Source organism: Brienomyrus brachyistius, chromosome 13 (assembly GCF_023856365.1).
Source record: "Brienomyrus brachyistius isolate T26 chromosome 13, BBRACH_0.4, whole genome shotgun sequence".
NCBI classification, from domain to species: domain Eukaryota; kingdom Metazoa; phylum Chordata; class Actinopteri; order Osteoglossiformes; family Mormyridae; genus Brienomyrus; species Brienomyrus brachyistius.
In genome coordinates this window covers 1822782-1850550 of record NC_064545.1, presented here as the reverse complement: position 1 = coordinate 1850550, position 27769 = coordinate 1822782, and the positions used below count along the sequence as shown (strand labels likewise).

The 27769-nt window shown below is 47.6% G+C and overlaps 1 protein-coding gene across 2 annotated transcripts in view; it reads left to right on the top strand.

The window, feature by feature from the left end:
* The window catches only part of LOC125706530 (polyamine-modulated factor 1-binding protein 1), a 94405-nt gene that overhangs the window by 11388 nt on the left and 55248 nt on the right, over positions 1-27769 (top strand). For both annotated transcript variants that reach the window (XM_048973258.1, XM_048973259.1), the window contains exon 5: positions 24015-24143. In XM_048973258.1, coding sequence (XP_048829215.1) covers positions 24015-24143 — 129 coding nt within the window. The remainder of the gene's footprint in view (positions 1-24014; positions 24144-27769) is intronic.

Sequence of the window (27769 nt, the reverse complement as noted above, 5' to 3'; positions counted from 1 at the left end):
CCTTTATGGGGAAGCCGAGGAGGAGAATTTGGTATTAAAGGCTTTTTTATGCTCATATAGGGGCTGTACTACAGCACAATGCCCTTTGAAAGGGCAGCTATTAGGCACTATTTGCCAATCAGAGCGGTTTGGCTCCTGAGCGTGCTCTGTGGCATTTCCTCACTGGGGTTATGTGAGACCTTGATCGGGAGCCCTGCCCGTTTGGGCAGGAAACCCCTCCACATTACGTACCTGTTTGGTGGAGGCCTCACCGAGGTTCAGTCTCACATACCGATCGTTTCATACCTCCTGCTTTGACCGTCCAGCTCCTGGAACTTGTCCTCGAGGCCCATTTTGAACCACTATGCCATCTTCTAGCCCACCCCTCGCTTTGCTCTACCTGTTTCCCTGATCGTGTTTCTGACTGATCGTGTTTCTGACTGATCATGTTTCTGACTGATCGTGTTTCTGACTGATCGTGCCTGATGTCTTCTTTGACTCTTTCCTTTTCTCTCCTGTTGTACGCCTGCACACTCCTGTCCCCTGGAAGCTGAGGTACCCATGCTGCCTCTTTCTAAGAGCCTGGCTGAGCTGGGGGGGGTGGGGTCAGACTGAGGACTGCGTTTTCACTTTGCTAACGCCAGCCTGCTTTTATTCCCCAAACACACATTAAAATATAAAAGAGGGGCCCGTTTGCTTTTAAATGAGCCATTTCCTCGGATGTATGAAGTAATTCCGTGAAATAAAAGACCAAACGTAAAGGCGTCCCTTGTAAAATACACACATCCTGCATTCCCCCATTTATTACCACTTTTTTGTCCCCCCACCGGTGTTCATGTTTAAAACATTTCTGAAAATGAGCTGGGGAAGATGGCCGGCCGCCGTTTCCCTGGAGACAGAACAGTGTCCCTCTCGCTCTCCCCAGTTTAACCACCTTACACTTTGAACCAGTGTAACACTTTCGGTTCTGCGGCTGCTTTGAATGGGCGTGAGGCAGACTGTAGGCATCCAGACAGCGCAGTTGCCTCTGTCGCCCCACACATCCTGGGCTCGGCCTTATTCCCTACCGTAGCTCTGCACGTGCTCAGTGTATGTGCTCCCCTGTGTCTCGGTGGATTTCCTGCTGTGTAGGTGAATTGCTCTCTCTGAATTGCCCTTATGCTCTGTGTGTGTGTGTGTGTGTGTGTGTGTGTGCGTGTGCGCGCACCCTGAATCTCTTCAAGGGCATCCCCTGCCCTGTGCATTATGGGATTGACTCAGTGTTCCCTGTAACCGTCCGATGAGTAAGTGGTTATGGAAGATAGAGGGGCAAATAAAAGCCTTGTTTATGTGTATGTTTGTGCGTGTGTCTTTATATATATATTGCCCTTATGGGGTTGGACAGTGTGAAACCTTCACACATAAAGTAACAGTCACGCTTAGGGAAGCTGTTTGCGTTTAATTCACTTTCGTCTGTCCCATATGCGTCTGTGTGGATTGTTTCTATTGTGTTTCTTTAAAGAATAGTGTGCAGTTTTTCCAGCTATAGGTGAATATTGACCTTTTGGTCTTATTACCATGGGATTCTCATTAGCCCAAAGCCCAGTTTTATGGGATGTTTCTGTGTTGAGTAGTGATACCTCGACTGCATGCAGTGTTATGTGCGGTTGCCTCGGCAACATGTGGGTGGATCTGAGTTCGGTGCCGGATGAATCTGTGGGATCTTCAGGCCGTGTTTCCGCAGACCAGCCTCGTAATCTGGCCTCCGAGAGAAGAGTTTAGCTCCTCCCTGTGTCTGACAGCTGGGGTGTCGCTGTAGAAAAGCGTCCCAGGATAGGCGCAGGCACTTTGAACAGGTTTGGGGCAAATGATGGGGCAGGTGAGGCTAAGTCAGCAGATCCTGGGCGTACAGATGACGCGGAAGCGTGACAAGCACCGCTGGGCCGCGGACTTAAGCTGTCATGCTGTCTGTGGGGCTGTGGGGGGGGGGGTTGCTCTACGCTACGGCAACACGAGGATGACGGGGGAGCTGTCAGGGATGTCTGCCTCATTTGGTTCCGGGACACCGTGGGCTCCCGGGATGACTCGTTCCCAGCAGTATAGGTGCGTTGGAGACAGCCATGCCGTTCTGTGGCTGATCATTTTTTATCAGCCCGTTTTATCTGCCTACCCTCGATTCACCGTGTTTCCTTGGGGTGGCAGATTTCAGATTAGAACCTGGACCTCAGACCCTCTTAAAATCATACGAACAGATCTGAGGTTCCTGAATTTTTGTGACTGCCAACTAGTGGTTAAGGAGATATTTTTGCCTTTCTATTAATTATCATTGTTGACGCTTCTCATTGGCGGATAAGGAATGGGATATTATATTTCAGTGATAAGCTTCATTAAAATGAGGTCTACTCTTGGGCCTCTTCGTTACCAGTGTAATAAAAGCATTTCTTATTGCAGCAGGCCTTGCATTAATCTGTTAATGTCGGAGCTGACGTTGATGGTGCCTGTGTGTAATTTGCGCTGCCTGTGTCAGGTCCCCTGTGAATATGACCGCCTCTGTGTCTGCTCTCTCTGCTTCTGGCATTAAATGGCCTCCCCCCTTTTGGGTTAAATGGCACTCTGTGTTTCTGACCTGAAACTTCACATAAAGGGCTATTTTTCCCCTGTGACAGGCTGCTATCAGGAAGTGATGATGATTGACGGTTAACCTTCCTGGAAGTTCATTCAAAAGCTTGCGAGTCGTTGTGGGTCACCTTGAGCACCATGTGACGCTTTGTTAATTCTAATCTGATGTAATTAAAAGAAACCCATTAATTGGCAGCTGTCCTGTCAGGAGGTTTTTAAAGGGACAGCGTCAGAGCGTCATTCAGTGCGGTAGACAGTAGGGGGCAGGGTGTGACTGGACCCTTTAACTGTGTGGGCGTGGCTATGAACTGACCATTCCATGAACGGGGGCAGGAGGGCAAAGGTCGTGTATAAGCTAGATGGAATGAATTGACAGGTTAATTAAAGGGTGTGGTAATTTACTGGTTTGTTAAAATCAGTTGGTATTTTTACTCAGGCACAAGAGTTTGAGCTGGTTATACTGCAAAGCGTGTTTTATGTAGGCAAATCACTAGAAAGGTCATGGAGGGTTAAAAATAACACTATGCTGAAAGGGGAAAGGCAGGTGCTGTGAAGTGGGAGGCGACACGTCGGAAAAACGCTTCGGATTACAGTGTCTGTCTGCGCCCGTTCCTGCGGTTGTGCTGCAGTTGCCTCATTCCCATGCTGTTGCATCACTGAAATCTCCAAAAGCACGCCGGGACTGGGCGGCTGCCCGCTACCCCATGCGGTGTCGCGTGTGAGGCTGTTTGGGAAAAGGGGGGCTGCAGCTTCGCCCATTCCCGGGAATCCCGGTTGGCTGATTCGCTGAGTTTTCTAAGGGAGGGCTTCTCCTATTTCCATGGATTCCATGGACCAAATAACTAGTTCTGCCATTCCCAGTACATAACTAGCACAGACATGGGAATGCAGTACGCCGGTGAGCAGCTCTCTCTTTGTGTGACCCTGAGCTATGCACTTGCTGTTTCCTCTCAGTCAAACACTGGGAATTCCCTGTAGCCTTTGTGTGAAGTTTGAACATGTGCTCATTCCTACCTTTGTTGGTGTACTTCTCATGCAGATGAGTCCATCTGCATCCGTACCTTCCTGTTTATTGCTCTTTAGCTTATTAGGCTGGGAAATGCACTGAAAGTTCTGATGTGACTGTGTGACTGCTCAGGTCACTGAGAATCGTTAGTCTGAAGGGCCCTTGTGCCATTTAATCCCCCTGAATACTTGCTAATTTCTTTTGTTTTTCCATCCCGATGTAACAATGTGTAAAATCTGCCAGGACTGGTAATAAGTGCGTTGTTCGCACAGGAAGGATAACAGTCCCAAGGCATAAGGAGCTAGTGGATGTGCAGGAGGAAGGAGCCGCTAAATGACAGCGCCCCCCCAGGCCACTTTCTGTCATTGTTATGTATAATACATTTCCTGTTTGAGTCATGCTGCGGAATACGAAACCCAGTCTGCCACCATTCCGAGGTCTCCAGTTACCCCCCACCCCACATCACTTCCTCCCTCCTACCCGGTTTTCAAGCGAAAACCGAAGGATGTGACATCTTCACTGACCCCGCGCTTTTCTCACGTCCCCGCCCAGGGTCCTAAGAGTTAATAAACCTGACTGGTCTCAGCGGAACCCCCCCCACCCGGAGCACTGATGTGGGAGAGTATGAACCACAGTCTACAGCACTCACCTGGAAGGAGTGTTTAAATAAATAAGCTTTACCTTCTACTTCCCGGGATAGGGGTGTATCCTTGCTGGGTACTGTGCACAGCTGACGATGGCACCTTTGTGGTCATTAGAGTGGACAGTACAGGCTGGGGGGCTGACATCCCCCCCTGCAAGACAGATGGCAAGCTGAAGTTGGCACCCCATTCATGCACGTGTGCCCATCTCACCACATTCACTCACTCACCTTTCAGAGCTTGGCTTAATCCACAGCACTCAGTCCGCCAATCTACTCTCCTTAAAGGATGCTGTACTAATACACATAAGTACAGTGATCACGTTTAACTATGTCACTGCCACCGATCGCTCTCAAAGTTGTGCACTAGAAACATCGATTTCTCATCTTTAAAAAAGCTTCAGAAATCAGCCATTTTTCCACGGCGTTTCAAAGCAATGGACACGCGTTAGCAGCCGTCTAGCGTGTGCTAATTCACGCACGTCTCCCATGTGCATGTCCCGCGTGTGTCGCCAGGCGTTTAGTCTAATTTGGAGCTGAACTTAAGCGAACATGCAGATTGAAGGAAAGCAACCATTTATCTTTAAGAGTCTCCACCGGCCTTTTGCTAATTATTTCTCTCTCTCTTTCTCTCTCTCACTCTCTCGCTCACCAGCCGTTTGCCAGCATGCCGTCGCTTTTTAATGATATGCAAATGAAATATGCATCAAATTATCCGGCTGCATGTCGATTAAGCGCTGGGGATGCTTTTCCGCTACGCTGTTCGTTGTCTCCCGGTTTCTTCTGAGCCGCTCCGAAACCCGCACGTCAAGCTGGTATAACGAGAGCAGTTAAAGAAAGTAATACAATCGTGAAGGATTATAATTAGCGATGCCAATAGTTCCCAAATGACGGGGGCAGAGAAATCCAAGAGCGGATGCTCTATCTGTAAGATCCAGGTTTAGCCGGGGCTTGCTTGGATGGGAGAGGTAGCAGGAGAGCAGGATTTCTCACATAGAAGCCGGAGGTGCCTCTATGGTCAAGTGTGTGCTTTTCCTAGTGGCTGTTTGCCAGAGGTATGGTATGGTATGACTGTAGAGCGATAAACACAAGAAATCCATCCCCCTTCGTCCCTCCCTCCCTCTCTCCTTTTTTGTAATCCATTTGTATAATGAAGACATGGCACAATTAACATCCCAGTGGAATTAAAATGAAAGGCAGATGATTCCGACCTCATTAGCGCGTTAAAAAAAGAATCCCCTCGTTCCGTAGCAGAGAGCACAAACAGAAATTACGAGCCGGAGTGGTCTTGCGCATTTTCCGCGATCGTATATACACAGGGTTGCCGGAGCTACGGTGATGATGCCCAAGAAGATGCCAACTTGGAAGTAATCCTTCTTGTCGGTGGCCATCTTGGTTCTGGCTCTGTCATTAAGTAGCAGCCCCAAAGAAACACAAAGACCCTTGTAATCCTTCCCTGTGAACGCCTGGTTTATCAATTTATAATCCAGACCTTTTCACTGTGTCAGACGGAAACAGGAGATGAGAGTAATGGCAACTGAAAATGAAGTTCCCCAATATGTGGCTGCACCGTACGGGCTGTGATTTTTTTCCCCCATGGAGCTGAGACAAATGCAGCGTGCTCCTCTTGTGGTTCCCATCGCAGCACAACCCATCCTTGGCTTGGTGCCCAATGCCAGCGGAGCTTGCGGGAACAACGGCGCCGCTCCCTGGGACCTTGTGAAGGGATGCGGTGCCCCGACGGTGTGCCTGGGCAGCAGGGTACCACCTGAGAGAGACACAGCAGCTGAACAAGAATGGGAACCAGGCGCTTGCCCGGTTAGTTGGCAATTATGGGGCAAGGAAAGGGGGAACTGATGTCGGAGGGGCGGGCAGATTCCCACGGCGCCCCCCTTGGTCTGCAGAGTTGCGGACGGGCTCGTGCGGCGGACCCTCCTCCCTTGTGCCCGCCTCCTGTGCCCTGCTGTAGTATGGCATCACTGTGGCTCCTGGGCGCCGTATAGATCCACAGCGTGAGGCATTCATCTCCCTGGTGATTGCCGTGAATGTGGATAAATCGCAGACTCACACAGGCACGCACGCCGTCTGCCTGCCTACCTCCCTCTGCAGCTCTGCCGTACTCAGTGATCATGTAGTTTCATGCTTTTTTTTCCGCCTTTAAAGAAGTTCGTCTCGTCACTCCGAACGAGTAGTTTTGAGGATCAGGTGAAACAAAACAAATTTCAACACAGCATGATGGTAATAATAATAATAAGAAGAAGAAGAAGAATGGTGATGATGATTATTATTATTATTATTTAAAAAAAAACTTTTTATTACTGGTTATGATTTTCTTTTTTTTTGCCGTGGGTGTTCTTCATTAGTATGCAGTCTCATATTTGCCAGCTCCATTGATTCTTGCTGACGCATTTTGTAAACTGCTCCCTCCTGGCAGTTGGCATGTTGCTGGGGTCTCCTGTTTGGGGTGCGGGCCGGGCAGTAGGTGCCAGGGATAGTCCAGCCCAGTGGCGGCTGCTGAGGAAATCTGAAGGAAACATGGCCGCTGTTGGCACGCAGAGCGGGCAGGAGGCTAGGCTGGGCTGGGCGTGATGGCGTGCTCCCCCCCCCCCCCCCACCTCCGGTCGGCTGGCCGCTTTGTTTTGTTTGTAATCCCCCCGTTCAGTCTCATTCTAATTAACAGCAAGAACTTGAGTCGTTTTAATTAGCACTGCGGCGAGATGCGGTGGGCTGCCTCTTCCTGCCGTATCCATGTCAGCCTGTCAGCCGCTGCGGGCACCGCCTTCTGTCAGTCCCGGACCCGGAGCCTCCTGGACCCGGTGCCTCCCCAGTGCCACCGCAGCCATCCCCGGAAACACGCCGAGGAGTGGGCCGCCCATGTCGGTGCATGTGTCTGCCAGCCGGTGCGCTGGCATGGCGTCTGCCAACTGTCTGCCTGGCACAGTGAACTGCAGCATGAGACTGAGGAAGAGGGAGGGCTTTCTTTTGCACCTCCCCCCCAGCCATACCCACCCCCCGGGACAATGCGCCAGTCTGCTGTGAGTTGTTCTCTTTCTTCATTGGTCTTGTGTTTCTCTCTCATCATTTCTCCTCCACTAGCCTTGGCGTTTCCATGGGGAAGATCCGCACTATAGGATGAGGGGAAAATAAATCAGACAAATAATAAAATAATCAGTTGTTCCCATAACCCTCTGCCATCTTCAGTAGGCACTGCCCATGTCGCCATGGCTCCCCATCCCTGCTGAACCCCTATCCTTGCGTCCGCGCTGCCTCATCACCACCGCCGCCATCGTCGTCCTTCTCTGGTCTGCCAGCGACGCCAGCCTTGCCCGCCTCTCTCGAAGAATGGATGGCACAGTGCCAGCTTTCCTCTTTTCTTCCCCCATCTCTGGCTTTCTCACATGCATCCCTCTTTCTTCCCCCATGTCCTCCGCCCACTGCCGTGGTTTTGTTCGGGGGCGGGGGGGGGGGGGGGGGGTTGGCTAGCTGGCGTCTCCGAGCATCCGCCCGCTCCCACGCCTGGCAGACGCCCCGCCTCCTCCCCCAGCAGCCGGCTCGGGCTGCACCACCTGATCCCCCACCAGGATGTTGTGCTGGCATTTTGTTGTAAATAGTCGAAACCAGAAACCACCCCCCATTGCCCATCCCTTTCTTTGCTGCCCACCACCCCACCATAAAGTCTATGCCCCCCATCACGCAAGCTCCCACCCATCTTTCCGCGCCCCGCCTTGCCCACTTCGCTGTCCCAGAACTTCAGAACTCATGCTTGTCAAACGACTTGGAGCTTTATTTCATTCATATTCTAATGAGCTGTTTTCCTGATTATCCGCAGCTACGCTAATTTCAGTAATTGCCGTCGCTGCTGCGTTCCCTCTCTGTTCCCGCCGGCGTACGGACGGCACTCGCGAGGTTAATTATTTAATATCACGCCTCCCCTCCGTCCGGCACTCTCGTCAGCCTCGGCTAATTAGCGAGGAGTGGAGTGGCCGCGCCTGGTTGCGGTGGGGCGGGCGCTCGGATGCCAGTGTGGCTCTCCGCCTCGTCCCCATGCTGATCGATCCCTCACACCGCCCAGCCCCGCCCCGCCTCGCCTCGCCTCTGCCACCTCTCCACATCCCTCCAATGCCGCTTTGCTGATTTTCTCTTTGCTGTTATCCCTGCATGTGACTGCGGGGCGCTGGCACACCGCTCTGTGCCTCTTAAACACCCCATTCTCTCCTTTCTTCTCCTTGTTTCTTTCATTATTAAATAAAAAAAAAAAACCATGAAACAACTTGGGGGCAACAGGAGGAATCCATTATGCAAACCGGCCACAATTTGCATAATGTCTTATGCCAGGAATATGCAAATGAATTCTATAATTTATGGCTGCTTGCACCAGCCTCAAACTGTTCCCATAACTTACAAAGAGGACGCAGACACAGAACCCCCCCCACTCGGTTCCACGCACGCGGTGATTTCACAAAGACTGTGTGAGGCTTCACCCAGGAGGAGAAAGGGCCCCACAGACTATGGGCTCCTCCCCAGACAATGTTTGCTTCTGAATGAGGAAAATGCTGATTTTGGATATTTTTCTACTTTACAGAAATTGGAATTCCTTTTTCCCCCCTTTTTCCATATTTCCCGACCTTTCAAGAGAGCTAAAAAGCATCATTTTTGTGGGTTTTCGTCGGCAGAATCTGACGGCATGTACAGAGTCCTGGATGGGTAGGGGGCAGGCGGGGTGTGCCGGGGGAGGGGTCGTCCGATGGGAACACAGGCATTTCTGCTCGCGTGGTCCAAGCTAGGACTGATCATCTTCCGTGCTTTTTCCCCGGATCACCGTCCACATGCCTGATTGCATGTCGATGGTTGTGGAACTGTAACAGTCAGTGGGAACCTTGCCGGAAGGACAGAGAAACTTGGGTTTGGCTTTTTCCAGCCCTGGATGGCGGTTCAGGGCCTTTGAAGTACGGCCGTGCTGTGGGACAGTGGGACCAAGGCCAGTGTCAGGGATCCCACCGCCGTCCGCTTCTGTGTGTGTCTGTGGCTTTCTGTGATTTGTTAGAGTACACCCACAGCATGCCCGCATAAACAGCAGCATTAATGCTCCTGTGTGTGAGCAAAGTGACCAGCGACTGCTTTGGTTTCCGAATGACCGAGTCTGCAATTTCCTTTAATTTTTTTATGACCTGGAACTACTCCTGAACTTTCTTGGGAGGTTTCTTGAGAGCTGCATTTTCATGCCGAATCCCCCAACACTTTCCTCTGCACGCATTTCATGAGGCATAAATCTGTGGATTCTCTGAAGCACAGGCTGCTTTTGATGCTGGTCAGGAGGATGATAAACTGGTCACTGCCTTGGTAATGTGCATGTTAATGAACAGAAGATAAGTAGTTTTGCTTAAATGTCGAAAATAATGTTCTTTTTCACCTGCTGAGAGTATTAAATATGCAAGGCCACACTGCTGAGGCACTCAGAAATTTCTGAAGTATGAAAAGATTTTTTCAAAGAAAAAAATTGAATTAAAAAGAAAACTAAATGCCCAGAAAAGGCAACAGAGTCTTAAAGTTGAAAATTACTGCAAAATTAATGTAAATAAATGCTACCTCGTCTGTCTGCCAGGCTCTGGATCATTGAATAAAATAAAATAATAAATTAATTTGATAGTCACTTTTGATATCGTTGTCTCCTCATTCTATTTTTTTCTATCAATTAAAGTGTCACATGTCTTAGAAATCTGCATAATATAATGAAAGCAAACATACACTCTAGCTCAGTGGTCCCCAACCTTTTTTCCACCACGGACCGGTTTTGTTCCGTTAACGTTTCTGCGGACCGGGGGGAGGGGAGGGCATGTTAAGAGACGTGTGGGGACATGTAACGATCCCCAATCTTTTTTGAGCCATGAATCAATTTAATGTAAAACAATATTTTCACGGACCGGTATAGAAACAACTAAAAACAAAGTGCGTAAAAATACAACTCACCATCCCGCTGAATTAGTGGGAGCCTTGAGTTTGTTTCTCTCTTACGAGCATAGTTGGGGGAGGAAGCAGAGACGTGTAACAAAGATAATGATGTGCGCAACATTTAACTACAGTAAAATCCAGTTATAACGGACTTCAAGAGGCCTGTCGCGATAAACGATAAATCAATTAATTGCACGATAATTAAAATAAGGTCAGTAATTTTTCCGGCTGCGATAATTTTTATTTGCATGCTTGTTTGTTTTCCTCGTGGCTCTCTCTACCAAATGGGAATATCAGCTCTTTTTAGCAAACCGGGGGTGCGTTTCCCAAACAACGACGGGAAAATTAGCATTAACGATGCATCGTACTACGGTAGTTCAAACATCTGTAGTTTCCCAAAACCGTCGTACCACAGTAGTTTGGACCACGTTAGTTAGTTGGGACTTCCGTAATTCGAACTACAGTGGTTCCAGTGCTGATTGGTCAGACTCTCACGGCGAGTCGTGTGCAAAAACTAACAAACTTTATAATATCGATGGTCTAACTTTCACAGCCGGTCATGAACAAAAACTCATGAACTGGGTAATATCATATAAATATATAATAATCACACACATTTATATATATATATATATGATCAATTTATTGTGTCAGTCACATAACACCAATAATATGAATAACTCAGAAATAGCAATATATAGCGGTAAAATAATGAGATGCTTTTTGGAGAAAGACACTCCATCTGTAATTACGTTGATTTCAGTTCATTGTGTTCCAGTCACACTGCGAACACAAACAAATTCCTGGTCCGACGTTGTCGCTTACAGAATATTAGTGGCTGACTGGAGTAGACAGGTGCGTGTAATATCTGCACATCACAGGCGTCATTTCCCTAGTACAAAGGCATGGATTCCTATCTGACCACTGTAGTGTTATTCTACTCTTCCATTATGGCAATGACACCTTTCAGTGATGAAGGAGAACCTCATCAAAGTGCTGTACTCTTTTCTAAGGCGACTGTTGTCCCTCTGAAGTTATGTGTGTAATGAAGAAACTGCACAACGCCCAATGGTCTGCATAGGGCTACAAATACACACATTTACACATACAAGGGATAATGATTTATTATTATTATTATTATTAGGTTTTATTCTTTTTTTTTATTTTAATTTTTTTTTTCAATTTTTTTTTACCATATGTGGCGAAGTGTACCATATGGCACAATGACCACTGGGTCCACAACATCCTTTATCGAGCAATACACACTAACTACATATGCTACTACAGGGGTGGGCAATCTTATCCAGAAAAGACGGGTGTGTTTGCAGGTTTTTTTGGGATAACTGTTCGATCAGTTGTGTGCGAACTCTTCAGTCGATCAGTTCTCTACGTACAGAGTTGCAGTGAAAAGCTGCATGGCTAACAGCCCTTTCTGGATAAAATTAGCCACCCCTGTGCTAATCTTGTTTATTTTCTCATCATTCTACTACACAGACCAATAGATGAGTGCAGAAAACCCAGAGCAAACTGGAAATATTAACCTAAAATGCCAAAGTACTGATTGACAACTGCTCCCATTTTTCAAACATCGTGTATGAGAAACCAGAAAAACCAAATAATCCCATTTCAGTCAAAAATTCTCAGAAGTATCCCTGGCCAAAAATAAACAGACCAACCGTTCAAGATAAAGTGCTATGTCTACTATCTAAAATGGTATAATTACTTACCTTAAAGACTTGCCTGATAAGCTGTTAAGCGGTTCGCGGTCTGTGAAAAAGGTATTATAAACACTGAAGTGCTAATCGCGCTAGCACACCAATGGGATTTACAATGTTATATTAGCATCCCGCTAGTCGCTAGTTAATTTAACCGCTTGTAAGTGCAAAGTATTTATTGTGTGTTGTTTGAGTTGTAATAAATGTATTATGTGTTGAGTTTCACAGTGCCTCTTTTAGTAAACATCTCAAACTGGAAGATTTGCTTTCCGGTTGCTTATTGGAGGAGCCTGTTAGCTACCTGTCAAGCTAAAAACTGCGCACTCTCATTAGCAAGGATAGAATAGTGCGATTAAGATGTGCAATTTTTTTTAATTCATAATTTTTTCTGTAATTAATTAATCGGGATTAATACGTTAAAGTCCCAGCCCTAATTATTATATTGTACATGTAGTAATCCAACTTTACCTGACCAGATGCGTGACTATTAATAATCCCGACTACGTATCTGCGCTAGATATCACCGGCACGCCACGCGCCTTGTAGGCAGAGCCTGCATGTCTGTTACAGCCGAACAAAACTACAGCTATAAGCGGCCCTGGGGACCAAATTGTTTGTCCGTTATAAGTGAAATTCCGTTATATGCGAGTCCACTATACCTGATGCTTTTTCTGTATGTTCTTAAAGGCGCACGGCCGGGACCAGCGGACCGTTATAAACAATAATCAATTATAAGCGAGTCCACTCTAACGGGATTATACCGTAACCACCAAGTGCGTTGCCTTATCGCCACCTATGAGCTACAGAAGGAAGTATTTTCCAAAGTAAAACAGCCTCTGTTATCCGTTCGCCCGACACGAAATACTCCACGACCCTGTACCAGTCTGCGGCCCGTTGGTTGGGGACCCCTGCTTCAGCTGGTTGGAAATTATCACCTTTAATGAAGTTTTTGAACTGCACCACTGTTTGGTGAAATGTTTTGGGAGTCTCATGATTAAGGAAAGCAGGAGTTTGATTTGAACAACACAAAGTCTTCCTCATTGCAGCCTTTCTTTGACTCATAACATGTTAGAAATTGATTTGCAACCAGCATTGAATGAACTGCGTGTAACTTGCAACCGTATATCTGAAAAGCCATGAAAGCTTTGGTATGCCAGGTAAGGGCTTCTGCAGTCAGACGTCTTGGTGAGTGAGGACGTGGGTAATGTACTCAGTAATGCAGTCCAGCCCAGTGGCAGAACTGCCTTTGACACCTAGCACTTGTCTGGCATTTCGGAAATTGTCCAGGATGTGTCCGTCAGAAGTGCTGCTTTTGCTAACCGACCGCTCTTAACAATTATCGATTAGATGTCTTAGTTGGCCCTTTGATACTGATATATACACACTGTGCCCTGGACACAGTCATGGTACACTGTAATAGTAGTGATGGCTGTGATTCATGCTGGTTCTTCGTATCGGTGTTGACATGCTGTTGAAGGCGTCCTTCTTTCAAGCCAAACAGCAGAATCTGAGGAATCTAGGGCATGGGGGAACCCCATGTGTGGGCTTTTTGAGTTGACCTCTCAATCAGTAATATGGAACTTTTTACTGTATCTCCTGCAACAGTGTTGTATTTGAGAATAATGCTCAACACACCCATCCACCAGTTTCATGTGTGACAAATGACCTAATCCTCCAGTGTAGTGTGACAAATTTCATCAGTGTATGCTTGCTTTAACACCATGAGAAGACACCTATGTCAGCTCTTTACTCTTCCAACACAGAATATAGCCCAGACTCAAATTCCAGTATTTGGTCCTGCTCCTATCCTGTTTACAGCATTCAGGATGTCTAGGATTAAATGCTGTTAAGGACACTGGCCCTTGCCGTGTGGGACGTTTCTGTGATAGGACCTTCAGGTAGATCTCCATCATGCGTCAGTGCTGGAGGTATGCCCTCTCTTCTGGGAGAGACAATAAAGATTATTATAGGTTACCCATCTTCAGGGCTTCACAAAAACATGTCTGAAAAGTTCTACCAAATCCCCCCCCCCCCCACACTTAAGCTCCCACTGGTCTCGCTCCCACACTCATGAGCTCCGCCTAGTGTCTGAGCCCCAGAAAGTCTTATCCTTTCTCCCCCCGTATGGGAGGCCCTGCTGAGTACTTTTGACAGTCTTGCATATACACATGATTGCTCCTTCCACGGGAGTCTTCTCAACGTCACAGACAGACCTCCTGCACCACCCTGAGCATCTGCAGCAGGCCCTGACTAAGGTGCGACTTTCTCTGTCTAAAACCCAACACCCACTGGTGTTCATGCAGTGTGGACACAATGGGAAAAGCTAATGTGTATATTCTTAAAGTCGCATACTCACCCAGGGAATAAGATGTCGTGTAATATCCATCCATCCATCATAACCACTCAGGCTCCAGGAAAACCCTCTGCAGGATATCTCAGGTGGCAAGGAAACAAAGCTGAATGCCTGTCCATTACTGGGTGCACACACACATACAGTACACATACAAAAAGCGATTTAGAGACACCAAACCATATGATTTAGACTGTAGGAGGAAACCTACTCAGGGAGGGGATTCCGCTGTCAGCCCTGGAGGCGTGAAGTTAAAATGCTGCCTGATGACCAATGTGTTGTTATATTGGTTATTGGTTATATCTGCTTGTCCGTTTTTTGGACGGGAAGCCTGTCCATCATAGTGCAGACACACACACTCATGTACCTTGGGCAGGTTTGTGGCTTCATTCAGCCTCACTGCGTGTCTTTGGACTGATTCACACTCACACACACACACACACACACACACACACACTGCGGAGGTGCGAGTCAAACAGGCAGCTTATGGAAATTAAATGGTGTCATTATTTTGTGCTTTTGCTCTGCGTGAAGTATTATAATATTCAGTGGAATGAACTGAGATTGATAATGTCCATTTTTTTAGTCAGTAAAAATGTGATACTGTGCCTTCAGATAATCTGGCTGTTGGGTGTTAGGGGGGTAGAGGTTTGAATGGCTTTTAGCTTGAGGGTCTCCACCCTGCTTTGCCCTTAGTGGGGGGCCCTTTTCCCAGGGGGGTTGTGTAGGTGGAGCATTAATGCTCTCGCGGTTTTTGGTTTTCCTACAGTGTGGCGGTTGTGCTATCAGGCAGTTTCTTTACCATGTTACTGCTTTATTTCTCTGTTTTGTTTTATCTAGGGCAGGGGTGTCAAACTCCATTCCTGGGGGGGCGGAGCCCTGTGTAGCTTTAGCTCTTTTCCTTTTCCCACACAAATGATTCAGCTCAAGAGCTGTGTGATAATTAGCACAAGGAGTTGAATCAGGTGTGATAAATGAGGGAAAATCAAAAAATGTGCAGGGCTCCGGCCCCCCAGGACTGGAGTCTGAAACCCCTGATCTAGGGATTGTCAACCTGTCCATACACAGACAAACAGTGTCCATGGCAAGTCCTGTGCCTGTGGTAAAACTCTGTCTGTGGTTTTATCTTGAAAGGCAGCGTGTCCCAATCCGGTCCCTCCCAGCTCCCAAACAAAAACGTGGACTGTCTCCGGGTCCCTGAGGACCAGATTGGGAGACGCTGCTGTAACATGTAATTTTAACTTTTGTTAACTTTGAGCTAATGTGTGAGACGGCCAAACACCCACAGTAAGCCGAGTTTCGTTTGTCAGATCCGTTTCACATGACCCAGTTCACTGCAGGTTTAGCTATGTGTGTTCAGGGGGTCTTATTCTGCATTCTGTCTCTCTCCCTCTGTGAAGGATGGTGTTGCTATAGAGTGCTGGCCCCACCCCTGCCTGTGACACAGGAAGTGATTCCCCTTCAGGCCACAAAGGGTTACCGTGCAAAATTTCTGCTCAGAAATAGGTCGGCATTAATCTGCAGGATAATTCTCGCAGGAACATTTCTGGGAATCATTATAGGTTCTGCGGATACGTGATAAGAAAATTCATTTTGTTCACCTCTTTGTGTGAATGTGCATATTCATTCATCCTGTTGACTTGTTTCTCTGGGTGGAGCCATATTATTCCTTTATGGGCTTTGCATGCTTAAGACGAACACGGTATTTGTGTTAGAGAAATAGCATGGCATGAAATTTTAAACACTTATTGTGGGACTTTTCTGGCTCAAAGTGCCATGCCTTTCGTTCTGCAGGGAGGGGCCTGCTCTTCTTTTTGGGACGCACTGCTGTGCATGTCCAACATGCCGGACTCCCAGGGTCCTTTGGTCCTTCAGCTGCCTTTATCCCCTCCATCCCCCCCCCCCCCCCCCCCCGCTTCCATAACCATCTGGTCACTGTAAGCACTCGTTAAAAGCAGTAACTTATTTCCAGTTTGAAGCTAATGGGAGGAATACTGACTGCAGTAAAAAAAATAAATGGCCTCCTTCACTGCGCCCCCCCGACCCGCAGTGTAATATTGCGGCAGTGAGAGTGTGCATTACACATCCGAGGCAATACAATTTATCTGTGCTGCACAACGCTGAGTGATGCATTTGAAAATAATGCACTCCAGCAGCACATTACATGAGGTCCGGGCCGATGGCAGCTCGGAGGCAGGCAGCCGATGTATATCACTGGGTCTGGTGTTGGCAGAGAGCTTCCCACGCCAGGGGCCCCAGCACCCCGGGGCCCCTGTGCTCTTCCCCCACCAGCCAGGACCACATAGCCAACTGGTCCCTTCTGCCCGTCTGCCATAGGAACATTCTAGAAAACAGAAAAACGTGACCAGCTGTGTCATATTGCACATTTTGACATTTTTCTCATCACATTCCACATGTTATGCAATATATCAGATAACATATCGGTATCGACTGATATTCGTTAAAAATAAAGACATCAGCATTAGTCTGATGTGTCAATCTTGGTCGATATTACCTCCTGGTACTTATACTTAAATCAATATTCAAAGATAGCAGAACCAAAGCTAAAGACATAACTACTAAAGTAATGGAGGAACGAGGGATTTCATCAGCTCATTCACCAATTAGGACCTTGCTACAGTCCCATAAATCAGCCATGCTTCACTCATGTCTACCTGCCTAAGTTATATGTTGGGGTTTCTGCACAGATTCACAAGATGAAGAATTCCCCCTGGGATCAATAAAGTTCACCTTATTTATCCGTCCATCCATTTTCCAAACCACTTATCCTACTGGGTCGCGGGGGGTCCAGAGCCTATCCCGGAAGCAATGGGCACGAGGTAGGGAACAACCCAGGATGGGGGGCCGGCCTGTCGCAGGGCACACTCACACACCATTCACTCACACATGCACTCCTACGGGCAATTTAGCAAGTCCAATTAGCCTCAGCTTCTTTTTGGACTGTGGGGGGAAACCGGAGCACCTGGAGGAAACCCCACGACGACATGGGGAGAACATGCAAACTCCACACACATGTGACCCAGGCGGAGACTCGAACCCAGGTCCCAGAGGTGTGAGGCAACAGTGCTAACCACTGCACCACCATGCCGCCCTCACCTTATTTAATCTAAACTTAATAAGTAACGTCACCGACATCAGTTTCACTTCAGATCTGTGGAGCACAGTAGTTAGCTGCTTATTTGTATCAGTAATATTAATTAAAAAAAATATTGGCATCTGTCAATGTTTCCACAGTGGTGCACCACTAATAAATAATTAATACTTAATTCTTATTAAATGTGAAGCAGATTTCTTTGAGGTGACATTTCCCTTCTTTTGCTTAAAGTAAGGCATCAAACTGTGTGATTCATGCTTCAGTCTGGCTCCCATTTTAACTCTCAGATTATAGAATATAGGCTTTAAAACCGTGACCCACGTTCCCCTTGAACTTGTGCTGGCTGAGTGACAGGTGCAGCCCTTGGCCATTTTCCTGCAGCTGCATTATTCTTCATCAACGTCGCGTTGCAATCCACGATGCAGTCCCCGTGATCTCATACCGTATCCCGCTAAACTGCACAGACCAACATCAAAGTCTTCAAACACAGTAACCGTTTAGGTTTGGTACGCGCGTACTTGTGCGAAGTCCTCATTTTGCTCATTTTGAAGCATACCGCTGTAAGCTACCTTGACGTCCGCTGGCCCATTGGCGTGTGGCCTGCTGCTTTTCTTGAGATCTGCTGTCCGCTCCTGGCGATCTCTCCATCGATGGCTATTGATTTGATTCAGATTGCAAGGTCTTTTTGAGGAGTCCCATTCCCGATTCAGCGTATTTTTATGTGACCTATAGCGTTATAGCCAAAGCTTGGCGGTTTTCAAGAGGGAGGGAGGACTGCATTAACGATGCATACACTGGGGTGCAGAGGGGAGTTTGCCGCGGTCACGTACCCCCCCCCCCCCCGCCAATCAGTGAAATACATCCAAATGCATCACAGTGGAAGGTATTTCCACTGCTTTTTGAGGAAGAATAAAATATGTAGGAAGCACATGACAGAGAGATGATGTCATGTTTGTTTTAGTTACGGTACCTCTTATTTGCGAATGATTAGAGTTATTGTATTTCTCTTTCGTTTGCTTAGCTGCTCTGAAACCAGGATGACCTATCACGTGGTTGGAGAGGTGTAGGCAGGTATCATCCTGGGAAAATCGCTCTCTGTTATTCACACACACAAATCTCTGGGGAGCTGTAGAACACTATGATTTTACAGCTGCTGGGATTCTCTTTCCCGTGCTGTTGTTCATGTGTTGTTTTAAAATTTAATGACGCCCTAATTAAGTAAGTGATCTGTGGATCTGCTGTGCCCTTCAAGTGAACCCGGTGACCCTGTCACCTGATCTCAGTGGACATAGACATGCGGTGCCTTCTCTTATTTTGTATGAAGTATCTGACGAATGTATCCGAGTTGTGAGTTTGATGTGACTGTGATGCATTACTAGCATTCTTTTCGTTTTTTTTTCGGATTATGTTCCTTTATATTTTAAGTGTACATGTGCGTTCCCGATGTATCTCTTCCTTCCCTTTTGCAGCCTCTAATCTACCTTTTCAGAACATCCTTTGCACGAGTAAATATAGTCCGGCCTCGTAATACAGGCTCATAGCAGATCATATTCAGTAACAATTGCTTTAATGCCTGTGCATTTTCTAAATTACATGATGAATTTGGGCTGGATTCGCTTTTTGTTCCCAATCTATCCATCTGCTAACAGACTAAAAGATGTTTCATCCCCCTCCCCACAGACCACTGTCTCCGATTTTTATGCAAATTATTAGTATGTGTCACCAGCCTTCCGCCCAGCCCGGGGCTTCTGAATAGAAATTTTAATAAGGTATCACTCTCATTTCTGATTTCCAGAGGATGAAAAGGGTGACCTCTGACCTTTAAGGGTGACAGGTGTAATACCCTGACATTAAACCCATCCCGCTGTGGAGCAGGTCCTAGCACTTGAAAGGTTGAAGATCATGTCTCCCGAATGCATACTTGTGGTAATTTCGCTTTTCCTTGAACGGTGTCTTGTCGAGCTGTTTTGGCTGAGGATGCCTGCTGTCCGCTATGCAGTTTTATTTGCCGCTGTGAATTCAGTACTGGCAGTGAAAGATAAATGTGCTATTTCAACATTTATTGGGGAGGGGGGCTACCTGCGGTGAACAAAGCCACAGCATATATTAAATCGGGCTTTGGCTTTGACAGCATGGCCTAGTAACAGCTGTACCTTGGTAGGGACACGGGGGATGGGGGTGGGGGGGGCTCTGTTGATTTGGTCTCCGATGAGCTCTGTGCCGCCAGAGAAATATCCTATAGATTAAAGCTGAATGAGGAAAAAAATCCCTCTTTGCATGCTTCATATTTCCATGCAAGAGGCCACAATTAGCATGATAATAACAGGACTTAAACCTGTAAAGATCAAGTCACTTTGAGTCCGTACTGGGTCCCTGTAGATACATTTTAATGTGGAGGGTTTGCCCTTTATCTGTTTATCTGTTTGAACGCCGACCACATGAGATGATGTGCTGGTTTCCTCATATTGCCCTTTGAGCATAATGACCTCATAACGCTGTGGTACGTGGGGGACATTTTGCTTTGATGCCCTCTTAAAGTTTCAGAGCAAATTGACAATGTCTCTAATGTCCTCTTGCAGGGTCCCCCCAGGCAGTGGGAAATTTCTTTGTTTATGCTTTAGATATAAAGATTCACCCTGCAGGCATCCTAACTAGTGACGAACGAAAGGTGTGACTATAGTTATGGAGAATCAGAGAGAGGCTGAAGATATCTGTGTGGTTCAGCAGGTTAAGACACGGTGCCTGCGATCAGAAGGTCATTGGTTCAAATCCCAGGGTTGATAGAGTGATTTTACTGTTGGGTCCTTGAGCAAGGCTCTTACCCCCCCGACAGCAGGGACTGGTTAACCTTCTACTGTTAGTTGTACGTGGCTTTGGATTAAAGCATCTGCTAAATAAATAAAATGTAACGTCATTACACTGAACCTCAGTCATGTGTCCGGCCACCTTGAAATATTCGTTTTGTATGTAGGTTTTAATCTCAGAGGAGCCAGGACTCCAGTGTTTTATCTGCAGTATATATTTGTTTAGAGTATCATGCTAAAAAAAACATTAGCTGGGCAGGTGAGTTTTATTGTGAGGTCATGCAGCTGCAACATTTTGAATACGAATATCACTGCTGCTCTACCTAAAGACTTACGCATAAAGACGCATTGTTACAGAATACTGGAGTGTAATCGATATGGAAAGATAAACTGCCTGTGTTAGTCTCTCTTCTAATGTATCGTTCTTATAGTGTCCTGCACCAAACCTGTTCTGACACCTTGTTGTTATTGATGAAGTAATTACAGTAGTGGCTTTCTGTTTGATGCAGTCCAGCTGCTTGTACGTAGTGATATTGCAAGTACAGTACAGGAACCCGTGATTTGGGGTGGACTAACTTTTTTGGGGGCCCGAGGCTGACATGGGTAGGGGGCCCCCTAAGTGGTCCGTTTGAGCAGTGAGAAGGAATTAAAAACATCAATATTATGCTAAGCAAAGTGTGGGGTGTCAGTGGTTACCGACGAGATTGGGGGCAGGAGCTCTGTCCGTAAAAGCCACTGATCAGTGGGAGAGGTGTATCATGCTGGCGGATCAGTTGGCCGAATTTATGAAGTTTAACAGTTCCCTGTTTTGGTTGGTCTTGAATAAATACGCTTGTTTAATTATGTTCTATCCACATCTGCTCACAATTTATGTAACACTTTAGTGGGACACTATCAAAGACACAGGAGACGTAATGTTAGTCTTGTATCTCTGCACCACGGAAAGAGAAAAGTAGCTGCTTTATAAGGAGTGAATATGACCACATAAAAATGCTGATCGGACAGCAGAAATAGAGTGAAAATAGGATGAGAATAGGGATGGTGCAGAATGGGGATGGTGTAGAATAGGGATGGTACAGAATAGGGATGGTGCAGGATGGGGATGGTGCAGGATGGGGATGGTGTAGAATGGGGATGGTGTGGAATAGGGATGGTGCAGAATAGGGATGGTGCAGGATGGGGATGGTGCAGAATAGGGATGGTGTAGAATGGGGATGGTGTAGAATGGGGATGGTACAGAATGGGGATATGCAGGATGGGGATGGTGCAGAATAGGGATGGTACAGGATGGGGATGGTGCAGAATAGGGATAATGCAGAATATGGATGGTGCAGGATGGGGATGATGCAGAATAGGGATGGTGCAGGATGGGGATGGTTCAGAATAGGGATGGTGTAGAATGGGGATGGTACAGAATGGGGATGGTGCAGGATGGGGATGGTGCAGAATAGGGATGGTGCAGGATAGGGATGGTGTAGAATGGGGATAATGCAGAATAGGGATGGTGCAGGATGGGGATGGTGCAGGATGGGGATGGTGCAGAATAGGGATGGTGCAGAATGGGGATGGTGCAGGATAGGGATGGTGCAGAATGGGGATAATGCAGAATAGGGATGGTGCAGAATAGGGATGGCGCAGGATGGGGATGGTGCAGAATGGGGATAATGCAGAATAGGGATGTGCAGGATGGGAATGGTGCAGAATAGGGATGGTGCAGAATAGGGATGGTGCAGAATGGGGATAATGCAGAATAGGGATGGTGCAGAATAGGGATGGTGCAGGATGGGGATGGTGCAGAATGGGGATAATGCAGAATAGGGATGTGCAGAATGGGGATGGTGCAGAATGGGGATGGTGCAGAATGGAGATAATGCAGAATAGGGATGGTGCAGGATGGGGATGGTACAGAATAGGGATGGTGCAGGATGGGGATGGTGCAGGATGGGGATGGTGCAGAATAGGGATGGTGCAGTATGGGGATGGTGCAGGATGGGGATGGTGCAGGATGGGGATGGTGCAGAATAGGGATGGTGCAGGATGGGGATGGTGCAGAATAGGGATATTGTAGAATGGGGATGGTGTAGAATAGGGATGGTGCAGAATGGGGATGGTGCAGAATAGGGATGGTGCAGAATGGGGATGGTGCAGAATAGGGATGGTGCAGGATGGGGATGGTGCAGAATAGGGATGGTGCAGAATGGGGATGGTGCAGGATGGGGATGATGCAGAATGGGGATAATGCAGAATAGGGATGGTGCAGAATAGGGATGGTGCAGGATGGGGATGGTGCAGAATAGGGATGGTGCAGGATGGGGATGGTGCAGAATGGGGATGGTGTAGAATGGGGATGGTGTAGAATAGGGATGGTGCAGAACGGGGATGGTGCAGAATGGGGATGGTGCAGAATAGGGATGGTGCAGAATGGGGATGGTGCAGGATGGGGATGATGCAGAATAGGGATGGTGCATGATGGGGATGGTGCATGATGGGGATGGTGCAGAATAGGGATGGTGCAGAATGGGGATGGTGCAGGATGGGGATGGTGCAGAATAGGGATGGTGTAGAATGGGGATGGTGTAGAATAGGGATGGTGCAGAATAGGGATGGTGCAGGATGGGGATGGTGCAGAATAGGGATGGTGCAGGATGGGGATGGTGCAGAATAGGGATGGTGTAGAATGGGGATGGTGTAGAATAGGGATGGTGCAGAATGGGGATGCTGCAGAATAGAGATGGTGCAGGATGGGGATGGTGCAGAATAGGGATGGTGCAGAATAGGGATGGTGCTGTCCTGTTTGTTAGGGAGTGAGAGTACTCAACAGCGTCGCTAATGACATCCCCAGAGCGCACGCTTCGCATGAAGACACTAGCTATATATGTCAGCTTTACACACGCCTTCTTAAAATGAAATGTATAATGTGATATTTTTTAATAAATGCTCCTCTTAATGGGTGGCATTTCTACTTGGTTGAATGGGTCATCAAAATAACTGTCGGTCTGTGTTTTCTTTATAAACTGAATGTGAATGTTTCTTCAGTAGCTGGGGTGAATACGAAGCGTACCTGCTGGATGTCCTCCCCACATTGCTACTGTTAAATATTTAAGTTAATTTTTGAAAATAACTTATCGGGTGGTGCTGTGCCTCACACCTCCAGTGTTGTGGGTTTGGATCCCTGCCCTGCTTTGTGTGTGCGGAGTACTTGTGGGTTTGAATCCCTGCCCTACTTTGTGTGTGTGTAGTGGTTGAAGGTTTTAATCCCTGCCCTACTTTATGTGTGTGGAGCGGTTGTGGGTTTGGATCCCTGCCCTGCTTTGTGTGTGGAGTGGTTGTGGGTTTGGATCCCTGCCCTGCTTTGTGTGTAGAGTGGTTGTGGGTTTGGATCCCTGCCCTGCTTTGTGTGTGTGGGGTTTGTTCCCTCAGTGATCTGTTGTTATCCTCTGGGTATTGTGGACTCTTCCCAAATTCCTGAAATACAGTTTGGCTAATTTGGGCTTCAGAAATCCCTGTACTGCATGATTGTGTATATGTATGTGCCCTGCGATGGCCTGGCACCCTGTCCAGAGTGTGTTCCAGCCATATGCTGCCTGGAATGGTCCCCAGATCCCCATGCTTGGAAGATGGATGGATGAGATTTATGTTATCCTCATTTGCCATAACCCTGTACAGGATAAGCGCTTTTGGAAGATGGATGGATGTTCTGCTTGTTGTGGTGTTTGATTGAATCGGCACCTTTTTTTGACTGATTGTTTTTGGTAAATTTCTTGGACTAGCACATTTTGCGCCTTCAGATGTATGCGTTGATGTTATTGCTGTGTATTTGCCTGTCTCAGTCCCATGCCGCCTTCTTCTCCTTCATAGATGGATGAGCGCGAGATCCAGACCCTGCAGGACACCATCACAGAGCTGCACCACGAGTTATCCCTGAAGGACCAGGAGAACCTCAGGCAAATGCAGGAGCTGCACCGGTTTGAGAGCAAGGTCAAGGAGGTGAACACAGATATACAGCGTGGTCCACTTTATGTGCCCCACAGTCCTGCTGGTGTACGTCAGTACTCCAAGTCTTCTATGCAGCATTATGTTATCATTAATGCCATTTTGGTATATTATTCAAGGGCAATTCTAGGACTTTTTTTAAGTTCAGGAGCATAAGAGGGGCTATAATTCATACAGAAGGGGCAACTTTATCATTAGCCATTAATATACTGTGAAGCACTGAGTGACATTCCAGGAGCCAATCAGCTTGCAGCGGGGGCCAGTGCCTCTCTGGACCTGCCCCTGTATACAATCCTGCTGATAAAGATATAGTTCTAATTCAGTCCTAACTGAATAAATATCAATTTGTTTATATGTCTCATACTGAAATCTTTTGATTTCCTTGAGAATCTCCCTCATACCAACCAGTGTCAGATCTACCAAGTCAAACACAAGCAGCACAGGGCACAACGCAGGAGGAACCCCTGGATGGGATGCCAGTCCATAACAGGGCACATAAATATGCTCAAACTCTGGGCAGTTCAGAGATGCAGTTAGTGCAACAGCATTTCATTGGATAGTGGGAGGAAGCCTGCCTGAGACGGAGAGAGCATGTAAACTCACAAAGAGCAGAGCAGAGGCGGGATCCGAATCCACAGCCGAATGAGGCTGGCGTGCTACGCGTCGTGTCACCCAGTCAGTATTAAGCTGATTGGATGTGAGGTTGTTAAACTGAATCGCTGCCCAGCAACAGCTTCTGAAAGTCACAGTGCTGGCATCTGACGCGTGGCAGTGATGCGTTCGGTAGCCTGTCGTTTCCCTACCAACAGGTTGCGTTTAAACGTGAGGTCACATCCTTGGTTCTTTATCCTGTGCCTTCTGATTTGTGGGGACGCTGTGGAAGCCGTCGTGAGGGCTATAGATAGACAGACAGATAGGAATAATAAATAATATGCAACAATAAACAGTAGCATTGCAAAGAATGTCAGGGAAAGTACTATAGGGATATATGACATGTATGACATGGAATCCTGTAGTAACAACTCAGAAATAAATAGTATAGCACAGTGAATGAATGAATGTCCTGAGTGTTATTTCACCACAATGCTGCCATTTTGAGTAAATGCCTCTGAAGCAGAAGGTCTGCCTCTGTACTTGATGAGGCTAAGGCGCTCTAAGGGGGCTCCAGACTGAAGAGAGACAATCACATACCTGTTCTTCCATCCTGTTTCCCTCCCCCTCCTCCACTTCCTGCTACACAGAGGGAAGAGGGGGCAGGATCACTATTATAGGGAGGTGGTCCCGGGAGCGAGAAGCCCATTACTCACGTGTGACAGTATCAGGGAGGCCGGCTGAGCTGCCCTCACTCGCCCCGGACCCAGCACCACGCTCAGTCTTGCCTCGCCTCCCTCTCAGGAAATTGCCTCGTTCTTCAGAGCCCCGAAGTGACACCCTTACTTTGCCCGCACGTGTGTCCCAGCCAGAGAGCTGGACTTCTGAGGGCTTTTTTGGGTGCTTGGGAAAGGACAAGACCAGTGGCTGACGAGTATGGCTGGGTGGCTGCCTGTAGCATTTGACATAAAGTACGAGCGTAGCTGTCATTAGTGTACAGTTCTCCTTCCCTGCATGTACTTCTGCAGTGATTGGACCTTCTTGAAGGTTACAGTGACAGCCCTGCACCTTGGACACAGCTGGTAGCCTTTGCTCCCCACGCCCTCCCCCCCCCCACCAAGCCACAGGGTCCATTTCTGGAGACTAATTTAGCTATACAGCTTTTCCCTGACATCCTGTAGGTGGCGTCAGTGAGAAGCTCTCCCACACCGGTCTGTCAGCACCTGCTGTCTGTCTGGCTGGACACTGAGGCGTTCAGAGATTTTTACAAGATGCTCCGATGCAATCAGGTGGTCGTGTTTAAATGTGCGATGTTAGAAGGGCATTTTGTAAATAAGAAATATTTGTTCCTCATTATTATGCGGATGAAAAAAATGTGGGGTCAGTATGTTTGAGAGCTAGAGGTCCATTAATGGAGTCTAGGCCTGGCCTCGCTCCAGCCCCCCCTCACTCTGGAGGATGATTGTTTATTACCATTGCAGCTCAGGCTTTGTTCCAATTGTCTGGGATCCCCCCTTGCCTCTATCCCCCCCCCCCCCCGCCTCGCGGTGCGCCTCGGGGGTTTGCCGCAGCTCTCGCTGCGGTGTGTGATTAGGGGAGGAGAGTGTCGGATTGCTTCTCTGCAGGACTGTCTGTTTGGTATTCATCATGGGCCACGGCTTTGATTCGGAGGCTCTTTGACGCACAAGGACATTGTTCCTCCCACCCGACTCTAGAATGTTCGGCGAAACAGGATGCCTTCTGCCGCAAGAATAATAATATTAATAATAATTCATCCGGCACGTTTATTCAGCATCGTTCACTTATCCTTGTGGATTCAGTAAGATTCCTGGAGGTGAAAAGCCTCCCTTCAGAGGCTGCTATTTGGGGCTGGTGGCTTTACTGTGGGGTAGGGGGGAAGGTAGATAACTCTGAGAACCCAGTATGCACGTGGGCGTTGTGTTAAGCACAGCTGGACCAGCGCAGGGTTGTGTTGGGGGGTCTGTTCTGGGTTAAGGGCTGCACTTTAATGCCACCTGCCCCCATAACTCTCCTGGGGGCTTGTGGGAGGTTGTAAACATCTCAGTTCGTGGCGGACCAGGGGCGGAACGCCGAGGGCCTCTCACACTGGAAACTGCGCAGGTGCTGCCTGACCAGCTCCATGTCAGAGGTCTCTGTCTTCCTCAGCTTTATGCTGACACTCTCGTGCAGACCACACCTTGCTTCTGATTTCCAGCTCGATGCATCTGTCAATGCAGAAGGAGTCGCATAACTCTACTCAGCTGACTGTGTTCCACTTACCATATGACCATGCATGTGTTAATATTATTTCTTGCAGATTCTTGTGCTGTGTATGGAATCCCATTCACATTCTCTGATGCAGCTTTATGGTGTTGCACGAGTGTCTTAATTCTCACAACTACCCTGGGGGTCAAATTGTCCCCAAAGGCACACGTCAGATGACTTTTTATAGTGATGTAATTCTTGTAGGAGCGTGTAAGAGATAATGACGGGCTGATAATCATCGACTTACATCCAGTCGAGTAACATCCAGTCGTACTCACACCCGAGGTCCCGTAAGAGCCTTATTATTAATAATTTATAGAGAGACGTCCAAAGCAGACATAGTGGACGTTAGCAGACTGATAGCGCTGCTGCTATGGAGATTTTAGTTAAATGTGTTTGATATTGTATCTTATGTTATATAGTATACTTGACGTCTCTGCTATACATATCGAGATGCCTCCAGATCGACTTACATCCTCATTTCCAGAACATAACCCGGACGTAAGTCGATGGGTACCTGTACCTCTTAATCACATATGCGTGTGGGATCACCCTGAACAATAAACGTGAGTCTCATGGTATTGCAGGGCTGAACTACATGCACAAGCTTGGAAAAAGCAATTTCCAACTTTGCAGACAGTGGGGCGGGGGGTGTAGGACAAGCCGACATTCTGCTGCCTCTTGGGAGGGTGGAGTAGTGTCTCCCCCCACCTTGGACTCCAGGTTAGTGGACTGCTGACGTTTTTGTAGGGGGGCACCAGGTG